At 30.9% G+C, this 18,369-nt stretch overlaps 1 protein-coding gene across 1 annotated transcript; it reads right to left on the reverse strand.

The window, feature by feature from the left end:
* Nucleotides 1-12,376: 12,376 nt before the first annotated feature.
* On the reverse strand, nucleotides 12,377-14,234 carry LOC103496299 (uncharacterized). The gene is made up of 4 exons (XM_051079650.1): nucleotides 13,701-14,234; nucleotides 13,427-13,570; nucleotides 12,936-13,094; nucleotides 12,377-12,798 (listed from the first exon to the last, which is right to left on the reverse strand). Exons 1-4 carry the CDS (start codon nucleotides 14,124-14,126, stop codon nucleotides 12,715-12,717), a joined length of 813 nt encoding a protein of 270 aa, XP_050935607.1. The 5' UTR covers nucleotides 14,127-14,234; the 3' UTR covers nucleotides 12,377-12,714.
* Between the last annotated feature and the right edge of the window lie 4,135 nt (nucleotides 14,235-18,369).

An 18,369-nucleotide genomic window follows, 5' to 3' on the forward strand; every position in this document is an offset into this window, starting at 1 on the left:
GAAGCATCTCTCATAAAAATAAGGGAAAAAGAAACAAGAAGATCTCGAAGCCTAGGCCTAACAAAGAAAAAGACGAAGACTTCCTCCGACCTCAACGGTCGATAATTTTGACAGAATTCTTTCCAAGAAGCTTCCTTGAGGATAATCCAAAAGAAATATCAGAAGTCACTACATTTCATGCTGTCAACGTAGTAGGAGTCGACAATTATGCATCTTTCGAAGAAGCCCACAATTCAAATTAAATGAAGCAAAGGACTTCTGTCTTTGATCGTATCAAGCCTTCAACTACTCAATCTTCAGTCGTTCAAAGATTGAGTATGACCATGAAAGAAGAAGAAAACCAATGTCCAACGCCTACTTCCACTCGAACTTTTTCTTTCAAAAGGCTAAGTATCTCTACATCGAAGAAAGATCGACCTTCAACATCTGCTTTTGATCATCTAAATATGACAAATGATCAACAACAAAGAGAGATGAAACTTTTGAAGACAAAACTATTTCATGAAGAAAATAATGATGACAGTAAGATTCACAGTCGTGTCCCATCACGCATGAAGAGGAAGCTATCTGTTGACATAAGTACAGAAGGCTCCTTGACAGTGAAGCCAAGACTTATTATATTCACCAATTCTACAAACGAAGAGGGTAGACAAATCCTTGATGAAAATATGAGCTACTAAACATGCAAAGCTTCTTATCGCAAGAGTCTAACCTGCATGGTGCTCCAAGCCCACAAGAGCTTAAAAGGTGAATGGCCAAAAAAAATTGAACTACGTTATAACTTGATCCCTATATTATAAATGGTACGTAGGCAACTTAAGGGAAACTTTAAGTTCAGTCCATATAAAAAAAATCAGTTGAACTACGTTATGACTTGATCCCTATATTATAAAGGGTACGTAGGCAACTTAAGAGAAACTTTAAGTTCGGTTTAGTTAAAAAAATCAGTTGAACTACGTTATGACTTAATTCCTATATTATAAATGGTACGTAGGTAGCTTAAGGGAAACTTTAAGTTCAGTTCAGTAAAAAAAACAATCAGTTAAACTACGTTATAACTTGATCCCTATATTATAAAGGGTACGTAGGCAACTTAAGGAAAACTTTAAGTTCAGTCTAGTAAAAAAAAGAACTCAGTTGAGAAGAATGGAAAACAAGAGTAGTGTCATGATCACATAAAGCATGGCACTAGCAATTAATGGTTTTCGTTCTTATCAAAGAATATCAACTTAAAGTTGAAGATGCCTTACTGAGGGTAATATAACAAAATTAAAAAGGTGTGGCACTAGGAATAAGTGTTGCAAAGTTAGATGCTTATAAGGTGTCAACACTCCTCTGAAGTTCAACACTCCATCGTTAAGTTTAGAAGTTCCTCATAATCAAAATTCTAAGGCTTTGTTGATGTTTCTTCAAATTCTAGTACAAAAAATTTCATAAAGGCTCATTCAAATGCAAGACTATAGACTTCACCAATGCTCCACCAGCTTCGGGGATCGCATTGTTACTTTTCCATGTCCAAGTTTGAAGGTTTCATCGATGCATCCTCATATTTAAGCACGAAGGCTTCATCGACACTTTCTCATATTTAAATTCAAAAGTTGTCGTCCTCAAGCCAAAAAAAACCTTCATCGTTGCTTCTTCAAGTAAGTTTGAAGACTTTAAGCTTCATCGATGCAGATGCAGCTCCGCATCCTCTAAAAAATGCTGATGCAAAAAAAAACTCTACTTTATCTTCAATATCTTGTAGCCTTAAGAGGACTATGATGGTGTAGCTCCGCCTTTGCCTCTCCAAGATAACGATGATACAACATTTCCTCCATCTCTCCAAATGATGATAATGGTACAACTTTGCCTCTATCTCTTTAAGATATTCGATCGCTCCTACCAGGGTGGTGGATCTGATTGCAAAAGTTTAATTGTTCCCCAGTAGAAGTTGGATCGCTAACGGCGGAATCACCTCTCCAAACGACGAAGATGTCCGATCGCTCCTACCAGGGTGATGGATCTGACAGCAAAAGCCAGATCGTCCCTTAGTAGAAGTTGGATCACTGACGGCAGAGTCACCTCTTCAAACGACGAAGATATCTGATCACTTGTACCAGGGCGGTGGATCTGATGACAAAAGCCCGAATGTCCTCTAGTAGAAGTTGGATCGTTGACGGCAAAGACATATCTCCAAACGACGAAGGTGTCTGATCGCTCCTACCAGAGCGGTGGATCTGACAGCAAAAGTCTGATCGTCCACCAATAGAAGTTGGATCGCTGACGACAGAGTCACCTCTCCAAATGACAAAGTTATCCGATCGCTTTTACAAGGCTAATGAATCTGACGGAAAAAGCACAATCGTCCCCCAGTATAAGTTGGATCGCTGACGATGGAGTCACCTCTCTAAACAACGAAGGTGTTCGATCGCTCCTACAAGGACGATGGATCTGACGACAAAAGTTCGATCGTCCACCAGTAGAAGTTGGATCGCTGACGGCGAAGTCATTTCTACAAACGATTAAGAAAAAAAAGAATAATAAAAAAAGCAAGAAGAAAAAATCCTCACCTTTTGAAGACGCATTTAAAAGCAAAAAGAGGCACGACAACTTTAGTTCCTAAAAAAAAGAGACAGAGAGTTAAAAAGAAAAATTATTAGAAAAGAAGAAAAAAAATAGGGAGAAGAAAACTTTTTTTCTCTCATATCTTTGTTCTGCTTGATGAGGAAAGAATAATCAAGGTATGCCATTTATAAGGCTTGTGTCCAATTCCTAATAGGATTTGGAATGACTTTAAAATTTTTAAATAATAAAATAAAATTAAAATTCAATTATCTTATGTTATTTTATTTTGAAATAAAATCTCAGATTTCACTTTTGAGATATCTAATCATATTTTAAAATAAAATAAAATTTCGAAGTCCACTTTTTGAGATAATTAAGCGTATTTAAGTATTTCAAAATTTAGATTTTACCTCTATTTTTATCTCAAATTTAAATTGAAGTCATAAATCTAAAACTTTATCCCAAGATTAAGGTCTTGTATTTATCCCAAAATTGAATTTGGCCATTTTATCCCAAAATTAAAATTAGTCATTCCAAATTTTTGTGCATCCTCAAAACAAATTGGGGTATGATAGAAACTTAATCCTTATCTCAAATTAAAATATGGTTTCAAATTTTATAAAAAAAATAATCATCAAATTTATGTTTTTTTATTCTTGAATCAAAGTAAGCCGAGGATAAAACCTTACACTTTTTTCAAATTAAAGATTGGTCATATTCCAACCTTTATTTCAAATTTAAGTCAAACTCATGTACTAAATTCATAGTTTGATTAATTTGATATGTTAAATTGAGCAAAAAAAAGGGGGGGGAACTTTCCTAAATATAACAAACCAGTGAAATATTTACGGTCGGGTAACAAAGCGCATAAAATTAGTCATTTTTTAAATATTTTAGGTTTGTCCTTCCATATTTTTCTCCTACTGCGATTTTTTAATCATCCTCCTGTACTCTTCTTTTTTAGCTGCGATTTCTTCTATTTTTTTTAGATGCGTGCAATTCTTTCTTCCTCTTTCTTCTTCCTTTTTTTTCATTCATTGCGCATTGTATCGTCTTTCTTCTTTTCTTTTTTTACGTCTAGATTAGGTAACCAAATCTGACAGTATAAGAATCTTAAAAAAATTGGCTAAACATTTAAATTAGTAACCAAAACTAAAAGAAAATTGTGTATAAAGAATATTCAAAAAAATCGTTTATACCAAATTTTGAAAAAAAAAATTGTTTAGATTTGGGATAGCCAAATCTAAACGATCTTATACCAAATTTTGAAAAAAAAACATCGTTTAGATTTGGAACCCAAATCTACACGATCGTGTAGCCAAATCTAAACGATCGTATACCAAATTTTGAAAAAAAAAATCGTTTAGATTTAGAATCCCAAATCTAAACAATCGTGTAGCCAAATCTAAACAATCGTATACCAAATTTTTTAAAAAAAATGGTTTAGATTTGGGATAACCAAACCTAAACGATCGTGTAGCCAAATCTAAACGATCGTGTAGCCAAATTTAAACAATCGTATACCAAATTTTGAAAAAAAAATGGTTTAGATTTGGGATAACCAAACCTAAACGATCGTGTAGCCAAATCTAAACGATCGTGTAACCCAATTAATTAAACGATCATGTAACAAACTAATCAAATCTAAACGATCATGTACCAAATCGCGTTACGTGCATTGTTGATGGGGTATTTTTGGTATTTTACACGTTGAGCCTCTGGGCTTTTTTAATTTTCGGAATTGTTCTATACAATGTAAATATTTTGCCGCTTTTTTATATTTTTTTTATATTTTTGAAAAAATCCCAAAAAAAAGCTTGTATTTGGACTTTAAGTTTATCTTTTCGAGATTCACTCACCCATATACGTGCATAAATCTCGAAAGTTCTCTCATGGAAGAGGAAAAAAAGTATTGTTTATAACTAAAAAAATTCCTTCAAATGGCTAAAAATTCAAATTGGTGGGGTTTTTTTTATTTTGAAATAATACCAACTTTGGCATACTCCTCGAAAGGAAATGGAGCATTTGACAACCAAAACCTATTGAAAAAAATTAATTATCTACCTACCATAGTTAGTCTAACTAATTGATTTAGTTACTTTAATCAAACTACCTAAAGAGCTTTAAAAATAGTTAAATATCATTCATTTAAAAAAAATGGTTAATCACAAAATAAAAAAAAACTAAATTAAAGTAAAAATTAATTTAGCAATTGAATTAATTTTGAACAAGGTTAGGCAAAATAGGTGACTATAGTTGATACTATCTTAGTTAATATAGCGGAACACATTAAGATACTTGTTAGTTATGTTGAAAAATAATGTCTTTATCATTAAGAAAGAACTAAATTTCAATTTTGACGACTCTATTACTTTGTGATTCATAAAATATGAAATTTTCATGTTTTCAACAAGTATGTGATTCTTAAATTGTATGTCTTCTTTCTTCTCATCTTTCATTATAGATAAGATTTTGTAACACCCATCTGCATGTGTAAAATTGTTGGTGCTTCATCATAATTACTGTAAGGATATTTGTGGAGTACTTGTGTTTGTGAAAGAATTTGATGATTATCTACGCTATTTTTTTCTCTTCCCATTTTCTTTTAAGAAATAATAGATTTCTTTTTCTACTGTCAAAGTTGGTTTTCTCTCAATCAATCGGGCTGTCATTTTATGGCCAAAAAATCCAAAAGTAATTCTTGTCATTTTACATCCAACGCATTATTTTATTTGTTTGTTTGCTTAAGTAAACAACCAGTCTAACATGTCTGTCCAGATCCTCCTCAGACAGAACAGAGAAGACAGTAGCTAAAATATTGTTCCCGAAAAATACATCATAAAATCTTTTAAAGAGGAGGAAGACAAACAAAAGCCTAATAAAACATTTCAAACGGAAGAAACTACTAACTTTGGCTAGCTATTGTGCAACCATATTATATATAATCCCTTGGACACTCAGAAAAAGAAATAAATTTGAAGGCATTAATTAAAACACGAACATTACATGATAGATTATATTCTTGATTTCAGAAACCACTGTTAGGTCTGTTGTTGCACTTCGGTCTTCAATAACGGCTTGGTTAGATAGCCAAATTTTTACGTAGAAATAAGAATAGCAACAGCAAGGCAGATCAGTACTAAAACAGAAACTACAAAAGAGAAACAAAGTTAGTAGACGGTTGAGTCATGGAACACGCTCTCTTTCAGACGTTTCGCGGCTCTTCTCTAGATTGTGCAAACATAATATTGTATCGTCATCCCTAGGATAAAACAACCTCTTGTCTTCAATCGATTTTGCACGGAAATCAACTGGAATCAAAATCACTCAAAATGGCAGACACACTATAGAGCTCAAGAAACTTTGTTATCACAGAATGAGAATGAGAAGACGATTTGTTTGTGTGTTGGAATGAGAGAAAAACCGAGGTATATATAGTGGTATAAAATAGATAGCCAATGGTCACAAAACAGTCAAAAATTTATGAGGGAGAAAATCGTGGGAGTAATGATCTTAAAATGCTAATAACGTTTTTTCAATTAATTTCCAAACGGTAATAAAACTTTAATCTATCATACACTCTAATTGAGGTGATTTTAGTGACCAGGAAAAATGTATCGAAGAAATCTATGTTTTTCCTCTGCCTAAATCTTTTTGCTACTAATCTAGCCTTATACTTATTACTGATCCATCAGGTTTGAGTTTCTTCCTTAAAACCCATTTGCAGCCTATTGCTTTGCACCCAGGGGTAAGTCAACTAGGTGCCAAGTTCCATTGGATTCAAGAGAGTCCATTTCATGATTGATAGTTTCTAGTCATAAATTGGCATCTACTGAGGATAAGGCTTCTGTTAGATCTTTTGGATCTTCTACATTATACATTTCGAAGGTTTCTCCAAAGTTTTTTATGGTTCTAGCCCTCTTGCTTCTTCTATGTTCAGGATCTACTTCCTTTTTTTTGGGTTTGAATCCTAATTGAAGTTAGACTATTGGAACTTGAGCCCCCACTATTTCTAGATTTAAAAGGAAATCTATATCCTCGAAAAAAAATATACGTCATTCGATTATATGATTACTTTGTTTTCTAAGTCATAGAACCTATAGGTTTATTATTTTCAGTGTATCCTATGGAGACACATTCATAGGCTATACTTGCTAGTTTCCTTCTTTTTGGATCAGGTATTCTAACATAGGTTAGACAACCCCAAGTTCTAAGATAAGACAAGTTTGGTGTTTATGTTTAAGGACTTCGTATGGTGAAGTTTTTTTATTTGAGAATCCTATTAAGGACATAATTTACAGTTTTAATTATTTCACCCCACCAAGATGATGATGCTCCTGATTCAAGTAAGATAGCAACTACTAGCTCAGTTAGAGTTCTATTCTTTCTTTCTGCTTTTTAATTCATTTCAGGAGAATAAGGTGCAGTAGTTTCGTGTATTATTTTTTTTTTAGTTATAAAACTCATTAAAAACAACTGAATCATATTCAGTTCCTCTATCACTACGAAGTCTCTTAATTCTTTTGTCAAACTGATTTTCTATTTCAGTTACAAACACCTTGAACATGTCAAAGGCATCACTTTTATTTTTAAGCAGATAAATAAAAGTGCAGTCAGAACAGTCATCTATAAAGGTTATTACATACTTTTTACTGTTCCTAGTTAATGTGTCATCAAATTCACATAAGTCAGAATGAATTAATTTTAGATGCTTTGTTACTCTAGTTACAGACTTATGCAAGGTTTTTGTTATCTTAGCTTGACTACAACATACACATTTTTCAAAATTATGCAAAGATAACTTAGGTATAAGATTTAACCTACTCATGTTGCCAATTAGCCTTTTATTAACATGACAAAGTCTAGCATGTCAAACATTAAAAGAAGATAACATGTAAGCAAAAGATAAATTCTTATTAATTTCTAAATTCAATTTGAACATACCATCAATAGTGTAATTAACCTTTTCCCACAAATACATTATTTTTAGTTAGGATAAACAAGTCTGGTCCTATGGTTTGTGTGAATCCAGCCTTGTTAAGGAGATATCCGAAGATCAAATTCTTTCGAATTTCTGAAGTACGCAGAACTTCCTTCAGCACAGCATCTTACCAGATGTGAATTTCAGTTTTACTTCTCCAATGTCAGCCAACTTGGTTGTGTAATGATCTTTCATAAGGATATTCTTATCATTAACATCATTATATTTTCTAAAAAGACTAAGGTTGTGGCAGACATGGTGAGACGCACTAGTCTCTAGCCACCAACCTTTAGACCCCCCAATTACATTCATTTCAGAAATCATAGCTACTAATTCATCTTCTATCAAGTTCACCTGCGCAGCAGGACGACTCCTGTTTCTATAATTTTTAGCTAAGTGTCCAGGCTTATTACAGTTATAACAAACAATTTGTACCGTACTTCTAGACCAAGGGTTGTTTTGTTTGTTGGATTCACGTTTCATCTTGTTTCCTTTCAATTTTAGGTTCAGTTACAGAAGTGCAGTGGGCTTTTTTCTGGGTATAGCATTCACCTCTATTTTATCATGCTTCCTTGTCTCCTCCTCTATCCTTAATCTCGTGATTAGGCTTTCCAGCGAGAACTCCTTGGTTTTGTGTCTTAGAGTGTTCTTGAAATCCTTCCACAATGGAGGCAACTTATCAATAATAACAGCAACTTGAAATTGATCGTCAAGTGGCAGACCTTCACTGATAATTTCATGGGCTATTTTTTGGATTTTATATGATCGTGCCTCCACGGATTTGTCATCTGTCATTTGATATCGCAATTACGGCTCACAACATACTTCTTTGACCCTGTTTCCTCAGTATCATACTTCTTTTGTCATGCGTCCCACACTTGTTTTGCAGTAGCCATGGTACTGTAACAATCATATAATTCATCAGTAAGTCCATTAAGAATTAAATTCTTATAGATGAAATCAGTTTCTATCCACATGGTGAACTCCTTCATTTGTTCTTCCGTAGGATTCTTTTCTTGAACATTCGGTTTTTCAATAGTACAAGCGACAACCACCTTTTTCAACGTGAGAAAAAAATCACCTTTTGAAGTGTGCCCCTTCAAATCGGAACGGACTGTTGAGATCGGAAGACATCAATTCGGATTGAAACTATCCGGCCATCACACCAAAAAAGGATTCGTCTTGAAATGGTTGTTGCACTTCGATCTTCAACTAAGGGCTCGGTTAATTAGCCGAACTGTAACATAGAAATAAGAACAGCAAAGGCAAGGCAGATCAGCACTGGAACAGAAACTACAAAACAAAAACAAGGTTAATAAATGGCTGAGTCACAGAACACGCTCTCTTTAAAATCGCGGAACACACTCTTTTTAAGGTGTTTCATGGCTCTGCTCTAAATTATGCAAATAGAATATTGCCCCGTCATCTCCAGGATAAAACAATCTCTCGTTTTCAATTGATTTTGCACGAAAATTAACTGGAATCAAAATCACTCAACATGACAGACACACTATAGAGCTCGGGAAACTTTTTTATCACAAAATGAGAATGAGAAGACAATTTGTTTCTGTGTTGAAACGAGAGGAAAACCAAGGTATATATAGTGGTATAAGATAGATAGCCAACGATCACAAAACAATCAAAAATTTATGAGGGGGAAAATCGTGGGAGTAATGATATTAAAATGTTAATAACGTTTTATCAATAGATTTCCAAATGGTAATAAAACGTTAAGCAATTAATTTCCAAATGGTAATAAAGTAAAATGTTTTGAAAAATGAAAAGAATTTTTTAGTAAAAACATACATATTATTTTATCTCTCCTCTTCTCGACTCGCCTCACCACACCTAACTGACCAACCAACGGCGGCGTGCATGCGTGTGGAGATATAGACATATCCATACATCACATAACACACTCTCTTTAAGACGTTTCGCGGCTCTCCTTTAGATAATTGTGCAAACAGAATATTGTTCTGTCGTCCCCAAGATAAAACAATCTCTCATCTTCAATCAATTTTGTACAAAAATCAACTAGAATCAAAATCACTTAAAATGGCAGACACACTATAGAGCTCAAGAAACTTTGTTATCATAGAATGAGAATGAGAAGACGATTTGTTTGTGTGTTGGAATGAGAGGAAAATCGAGGTATATATAGTGGTATAAGATAGATAGCCAATGGTCACAAAACAGTCAAAATTTTATGAAGGAGAAAATCATGGGAGTAATGATATTAAAACATTAATAACATTTAATCAATTAATTTCCAAACGGTAATAAAGTAAAACGTTTTGGAAAATGAAAAGAAATTTTTAGTAAAAATATATATATTATGTTATCTCTCCTCGCCCGACGGACGGCACGTGTGGAGATATAAACATATCTACATTTGTCTATCTCTTCCCTCTTTTCAAAACCTGGATGCTCTGAGGGCCCAAAAACATTGATCAATGAAGGAACCTCCACTATTAAAATTAATCAATGTGAGAATACCAAAGAGAATAAAATAATATTATATTTTTTCTTCCACAAATTTTTCATTGAATAAGGTCCAACAAAGCAAAAAAATAGGCTCAGACGAGTTGGATTCGACAGTCAACGATGGCATCAAAGACTCGAAACGCAGCAGCAAGGCCCTCAAGCCCATCTCAAATTCTCTATAGTTTTTATCTCTAAGCACTTGATCTTCCATTGTTTTGTACAACCATTGGAAGCTCACCCTGATCAAGGATCTAGTAGAGTCACGGATGATCCATCCCACACCACTCCACCTGAGCCTATCACACCAAGAGGCACCGGACTTTAATTTCCAGCCACTAGGAGTCATCCCCGACAGACACTAATTATTCACCGAGGGAAGGGCAGCAAAGCACAAGAAAAGAAACATAAAAAAATATTGAAAAATGAATCAATATTTTGATTGTTCTTCAAAAATCCACTAAAGATGAAAAGTAAGCATCAAAATGATGCAAATGTGAATATAAGTTATATGATATCAATAATTAAATATTTTAACTGGTTTAAAAATATGTAAAAATATTTGCTTTTAAATTTTCTTCGAAATACAACATCAACATCCATATTTTTACAAAATTAAGATCCCAAAACTTTCTATAAACATGGACATTTTTAAATATAGATTTAAGAAGAGAAAACACATCATAGCCAACTCATGCGCTCCAACCACTGCATACTATAGCACTCTCTCATAGAGGGTCATTAACATACACTATATAATAAATTAAAGTTGGGCTCATGTATGAGTTTCCAGTGGGCTTAAAACTCATGGAACTTTTCAATAAACCCCACATTTATATGTTATATATTGTCTATTTTACACTAAAGTTCTTTACACGAAAGATCTATATATCTATTGTACATCACATACTTTATAAATGTTTTAGATTTCAAATTATCTCGTTAAAGAATTTTTAGCTTTAATTTTGAATTTAATTCTTTTCTTGTTACTGAAATTTCAAATTCTTTTTTTTTTTTTTTTGTTGTTTATTAATTTCAGTTAATCTTCATTTAAATCAGTATTTCTTTCGAATTCAAGAGATTTCATTTATAAAGTAAAGTTGGTCAATATTTTGCGTGAAATAATAAGTCATTAGGTTATTGATATTAAAATATGAAAGTTTACAATTGTACAGGTGAGTCTATGTATTTAAGCCTATGAATGTAGAAAAGTCCTAAAGTATTCATACATGCACGGGACTCCTTTTTATTTATTCATTCATTCATATTTGATGGTAAGACAATGTTCGCATCTTCAACAAATGAGATCGCTTTTCAAAGAGTTTGGTTTATCTTTTATTGATGTAGGAAAGAAAAGAATCTATGTTTAAATGGTTTATCAACCACCAAAAAATACAAGTAGGAAAAAAAGGAAAAAGAATCCATGAAAGTCTCTTTGTAAAACACATCAAGGAGGCAATAAGTCACCCACAGAATAGGTCACCCACTTCTCAAGGCTCAATTATATGTACTTAGTGCTGTCTTAACATGATATGATCTCTCCCAAAACCCTAATGTGACCCCCATCACCTTTTTCTCGATTCCTAAATGATTTCATATGCATCTTTGATTTTGAGGCCAAATTTAGGGCCAACAAATCATACACACCCATTTGGAATATCTTAACTTGCTACTGTTTGTTTTAACTTTAACCTCGCACCCCGTGTTTCTTTTTTTCAATCTCTAATTAAATTAACACCATTTCTTATAGATTTATTTGTTTTGATAACTACCCCCCAGCTTTGTATGGGTGTTTTAAAAGAATCTAAGCTAAGTATTGTGAGAAAATTAGAAAATGATGCTTAAGGAAAGACGTGTCTGAGAAATTTAATACGAAAATAAGAGAGCTACAAAGATACGTGCTAGTAGGAGGCCGGCAATAGTAGAAGCATCATAATTATGAAAAAGAATATAGGATTTAGTTGACCAAAAAGACCAAAATTCAAGGCTATCGTGTCTTCCAAAATGATGTTCATGTTATTCGTGATTGATCGCCAAAATTCGACAAATAGTTGTTTGGAAAACTTGAGAAAAAGTAGTTTTTAAAATACTTATATTTTTCTCAATTAGAATTAGATTATGAATTTAAAAATGTTTCTTTTTGAAAAAGATGAATACGAGACATAAATGAGATCATAAAGAATGATAAAACAATGGAAAAGAGGGGTTAAGTTGGAAACAATGAGAATAGTAGAATGAGTTTGATATTACATATTAGGCCTTAAACGCTCAATATCAAAACATGGTGAAGTTTTGGATATACCACAAACTTATTACATAACAGACATCGTCCAAACACTTTGACAATGTTTAAAGAATGACAGTGAAAAAAGCAAACACAAATTTCATAAACCAAAAATAAAAAAATGAAATGATAACTCATGTGAAGCTTTGGTCAAAGGCCAAAGGGGCCCTGACTACATATAGCAACAACACACACACAGAGATTACAGGCACATGATCTTCACAAAAGCAATCAAATATAACTTGACTTTTATCTGTGAAGAAGCACTAGATTGAAAAAGAGAGAGAATTTAAAAACCCCATGCCTACAAAAAAAAAAAAAAAAAACAAAGGCCATTTTTAAATAGTTAGTTTAAGATACAAGGGTAGATATACATATAAAATTTTACATTTGAGTAATAATTATTGTTAATTTACTCAAATTACATTCCATAATTTGTCACATAAGGTAAATACATTAAACTTGCTGCCAATTCTTGTAGCCAGCTCTCTTCTTCTTCCTTGTTCTGTCCAAAAAACAATCATAACTAGAATAATTAGCAAATTGACTAACCCCATTTGATAAAGGTATTATCTTTATGAACAAAAATTAATTAAGAAAATGGAAATGAAACAGTAAAAAAGTTGTATGGGGGTTTCTTACCGTTTGATCTCTTTGTTTAATTAGGTTGTGATTAGGGGTAGAAAATTGGTTGGTTTTGAGAGGGATTTCATGATCATTGTCACAAAGTTCATTATTATTGCGAGCAAATCTTCCTCGTACTCTTGTTCTTCTGTCTGCTAGGGTTTTCCTACATGCATACTAACATAAAAAATAAATCAATTAATTAGCCATGATGGTTATTTTAAGATCAACATAAAAGAAAAATAACAGATTTGCTGCCCGTAATTTGGTAATCCTTTCGTTTTTTTTTTTTTTTTCCCTCAAATTCTTACTGTGATTTGCATTATTATTAAAATTTCAAACACTCTTTAGAAAAATATAGTTTCAAAATTTTCGCTTCTAAACATTATCTAACCTTGGGTGAATTGAACAAAGTTTTTAATAGGTTTGATTATTAAATACCAAAAAACTAAATGATTATCCAAGGAAGCTTTCTTCATTTAGAGAAAATAATTGAAAATTATCTAGACCTTGATGGTTTTGTTGAAATTCCTCTGGTTTCTCTTTTTTAAATATCTGACAATTCTCTCTTTCCTTTCTTCTTCTGAGTAGCGACTCGCCACCTTAATATTTGTCTCTTCCACTGCATGTGTCTCATACCTACTCTGATTTCCCTGCATCCCAAAAATTTAATTTTCAACTTCATATATCAAAATGGACTAAAGATTCATAGGTTTGAATTTTCGATCAACCACGATCATTAGTTATATTAATTACCCTAAACAATAGTAAAATATTAATTACCCATGTGTCGCGGTAAAGGGGCTTCAATTCGGGCACGAAGCCTAAGAGTTCGTCGCCGTAGTTACATGTACCAGGGACTTGTGGTTGACAGGTGATTAAGCTATGAATGTCATACGTACTCATGTTAAATTCAGGCAACGACGGAACGGTCATATCGGAGACCGGCCCGTATAGGTCAGGATGCTGCATTGTTAGGAAAGGCGATAGGCCGGTATCAGATGACGATTGCTCAGGTGACACGGTTTGATCAAAGAAAGGGATGAAAGTTTCTTCCCTCGAAACAAATAAGTCGATGTTGTTGTTGTTGTTGTTGTTGTTCCGAATGCCACACATTCCACTGTCTCCAGCAGCCATTAATAGGGTTTGAAGGTCAGAAAAATTGTTAGGATAAAGGTCAGAGTAGAAATTATGAGGAAATGAAGCCATAGAAAACTGATTAAAGATCTGGAAAAAGAAAGAGAGAAAGGGAGGGGTCTCTCAATACAAAAATTTATGCTTTTTCTTTTAACCCAAATGCTTTTGTTAATGCATTCAACTTTTATAGATAACAAATATGGAGAAACATAAATAAATAAATACATAAAATGGAAAAAAAGAAAGAAGTTGGTCTGGCAAGGGGTAAGACAGTAAATTCGTATCATGAATTTTCCTGTTCATTATTCACTCAAATTTCCAACAAAAAATTCCAAAACATCACCCAGTAAACTCTTCTTTAATCTTTTTCCTTTGGCTAAATTAGCAAAATAGCATGAAATTTGAGGTAGATTTCAATTATTATATAAATATATATATATATATATATATAGGTAAAAATATATTTCTTGTCATTCTTTTTTAGCATAGAGGAAAGGAATTGAACCTTTCACGTATTGAATGAAAGGTCTTTACTAAACGGAACTCATTTTGAATATCATCTTTGGTTTCAATATTTTAAGGTTTAATTTGTTCAATTTTCATCCGTGTAATTTCAAATATCCATAATTTAGTCCTTTATATTTTTAATAAATCTTAGATTTAGTCCCTCAAAATTAACTTTTATCAATATTACCTCAATAATAATAATTTAAATACAAATAATAATTAATAATAATATGTCAATATGTTTTTAAAGTTTAGAGTGAAAATGCCAATAAATAACCAAATGTGTGAAAAGAACAAAAAAGAAACAAAGATTTTAGATTTAGGGGTTTTCAAAAATAGTAAAAAGAACAAATTATTTACCCTACGTAAATAAAACCACTACAAAACAAAATATCATTATACTTATTTTTCTATAAACTGTAAATATTTTGTTATTTTTATTATTTTTACTGATTTTCTTAAATTTAAGTTTTTATTTCCTTAAAGTTTGAGACTAAAGTTATGTACAATTAAAAATACAACTATCAAAATAATCGAGATGAAAATTATATATCTTAACCCTATATATATTATTATATGAATTAAAATAGTTTTTGAGAAATTTTATTTTAACTGTTTAAATTTGAAATTGTTTTAAAGAGTAATATATCCTTAAAGATTTTTCTATTAAAATGATGAATAAAATCAATAACAACTAATAAAAGTTATACATGAACGTTTTACAACTTAAATTGGCATAATTTATGATTTTTTTTTAATTAATATTTTTCTTTTTTATTATTTTTTTTCTTTTATTTGTAGTATTATCTATTTAATTACTCGCTTATATTTAGTACGGAAAAGCTTAATTTAATTATTCAAAAATATTACACAAAATTATAATGTATAAATGAGTTGAAATAAATGGTAAGAGTTATAATAACTTTCAATGGAGTTAAATTGAAATGTAAATAAAATTAAAATCTCTCTCTAATTTGCTCATTTAGCCTCTAAATCAATTTCTATCTTTAATAATGATAGAGAAGAAAAGTCTCTAACAACATTATATCTATCTATGTATATATATACGGGAGCAATTTCAAAATTTAATGAAAATTTTGAAATTCTAAAGGTGAAACAAAACCAACATAGGTTAAAAGTATCTATGGATATATATTATTTTTTAATATTTTTCATAATAATACATTGAAAAAAAAAGAATCAAGTTAGTACAAATAATTGTATCTTATAATTAAATCCCAATCATAAACTCATACATAAACATAGTTTGACTAAACTGAGACATTATTATTTTTGGAGTCGTACGTTCGAATCACTGCCGCTATCATATTCTTGCCAATAATATATAGAGAGAGAGAGTGTGTAATTAATAATGTATATTATATATATATATATATATATATATATATATATATATATATAAAATAGAAAATTAAGGAGAAAAATGAGAGAGAATTGTAATTAAAGGGAGAAGGTTAATAATATAAAAAGGGAAAAGGATGAAGAAGCAAAGAAGAAAAAGGGAAAAATGACAGGCCTCGTGCGAATAGTATTCTTGTAGTACTGATTAAAGTGCCTATTTCAGACACACTAAGTACTTCCAAAAGAACTAAAACCCTATTCTCTTCTTTCTTTTTTTTTTTTTTTTTCTTTTTAATAATATACAGAATAAGAAATCTGTTCGTTCTTAAGGTTGTTGTTTAATTTGGTTTTCATTTACTTCCTAAGTTCTAGCATGTTACTTTTAGTTCAATTTTTAATTTAGCCTTTATTTAATAAATCATCAAATTTATTAACTAAAATTGAAACAAAACAATTTCAAGAATATATAAATTAAAACTATAACATTTTGAAACCTAACCCCATAAAATATAAATTGAAATCAAACTCGAGCTTAAAAGGATAAAAACAAGACCAAAAGTTTGAAATGTTATTTTAAAAGATATAAAACATATTAAAATATTTATAAATATAATAAAATATAGTAATTAATCTATCTTAGATAAATATTTGTCATATTTTGTTATATATTTTATAAATATGTTAGTTGATTTCGCTAAAATAACCAAAATCAAAAGGTGGTTTTGTTTTTTTTTTTTAAATAAATAAATAAACAAGTATGTATATATATATGAGAATCAAACACATGGGTTGGGGTTTAATTTGCAACATACAAGATATCAAAGTACAACAATATATCCCCAAATCTGAAGGCTTCTTTCTTGCGATTACCCATTTTTTTTTTTTTTATTATTGTTTATAAAAATATATAATTTCATAGCATTGCCATTAGATGATAAAGTGATGAAATAATATTCCTTTTAAATTGCTTATTCAAAGTCTTTATTTTCTTCAACATTTGGGCATTTTCAGATGTCCTTTAAAGGATTGATTTGAATTTTAGTCATTGCAATGACCATAGAATTGGGTTCTCTCTCTCTCTCTCTCTCTCTCTCTCTCTCTCTCTCTCTCTCTCTCTCTCTCTCTCTCTCTCTCTCTCTCTCTCTCTGTGTATATATATATATATATATAATTTAATTATCTCAAAAGGGTTTGTTTGTTTAATTCTGTATATAAATTTAATTAATTATTTGAATGGTGCAATACGACCAAAGCTAACTTTTGAATGGCTACCTATCTTTTCTTTGTCTTGACCACACAAAAGAAAATTATTATTAATCAAAGCATATATACACTGTTTGGTCTTATTTCTCAAATTAAATGCAACTGTTTTTGGGTCTTAGGGCTTAAAAGGAAAACTTAAAATAGGAAAGTGAATATATATATATATATGTGTGTGTGTGTGTGTGTGTGTGTGTGTATATATAGTTATGAGTGTAAAGTTAGATATCTTCTATATTTGGTTAAGTTGATAAGACATTCAAATTGGGCTAAGGGCTAAGATGTTAATACTCTAGCTAACTTAATTAACAAGGTCTATGTGTCTATATTCAATTTGGTACTTCATTTTTAAGTTTCTTTTTCTAAAAAAAAATATCCAACTTTATATATAAAAAAATGCTTATGAATTTTATATTTGGATTCAAAATATCCTTGAATTTTTAAGTTTTCAATGATAGTTCATCGTTGACAATGCTATGAAATTTTCAAAATATTGTTGATTATGCTATGTTACATAGTTAAAAGCTCTTAAACTTTAGAAAATAGTTCAAAAATACTCTTACACAGTTAGTTTGGAAATCGATAGGCTAAAGAAAACTCTAATCAAAAGTTTAAAAAATACCCTTAAACTTTAAAATAATAAAAAATATATATTCTCACTGTCAACTTGTAGACTTCAAACCTTTAACCCAATGACGTAGTATATGATCAACAACAATTGCTGCTAATTAAAAAACTATCTTTGAATTTTTAAAGTTGCATTAGTATCTTTTTTTTCTTTAAGAATAAAAACAAACTTCGTCGTTATAACTTTTCAAAGCTTGAACATATTTTTTAAATAAGGTACTAATGGATTTTATCCATATACTAACAATAATAGTATCTTTTAAGAACTTTTTGAAAGTGTAAGGATATTTTTTGAAAACAAATATTAACTTTTTACATTAAGAAACAATAAATGGTAAGAATAGTTTTGAACTTAGTACATTGCGTTAAAAGCTCAAGATTATATATATATATATATATATATATATATATATATATATATATATATATTAATCATAGATAAATATCAATTATTTTAATAATTATTTTTGTTTTAATTCTATAATAATAATTAATCAAAACGATTGTAGTTTAGCAGTAATTGACATGATCGTGTAAGTAAAATATGCTTAAAAGGAAT

This window comes from Cucumis melo, chromosome 11 (genome assembly GCF_025177605.1).
Source record: "Cucumis melo cultivar AY chromosome 11, USDA_Cmelo_AY_1.0, whole genome shotgun sequence".
NCBI classification, from domain to species: Eukaryota; Viridiplantae; Streptophyta; class Magnoliopsida; order Cucurbitales; family Cucurbitaceae; genus Cucumis; species Cucumis melo.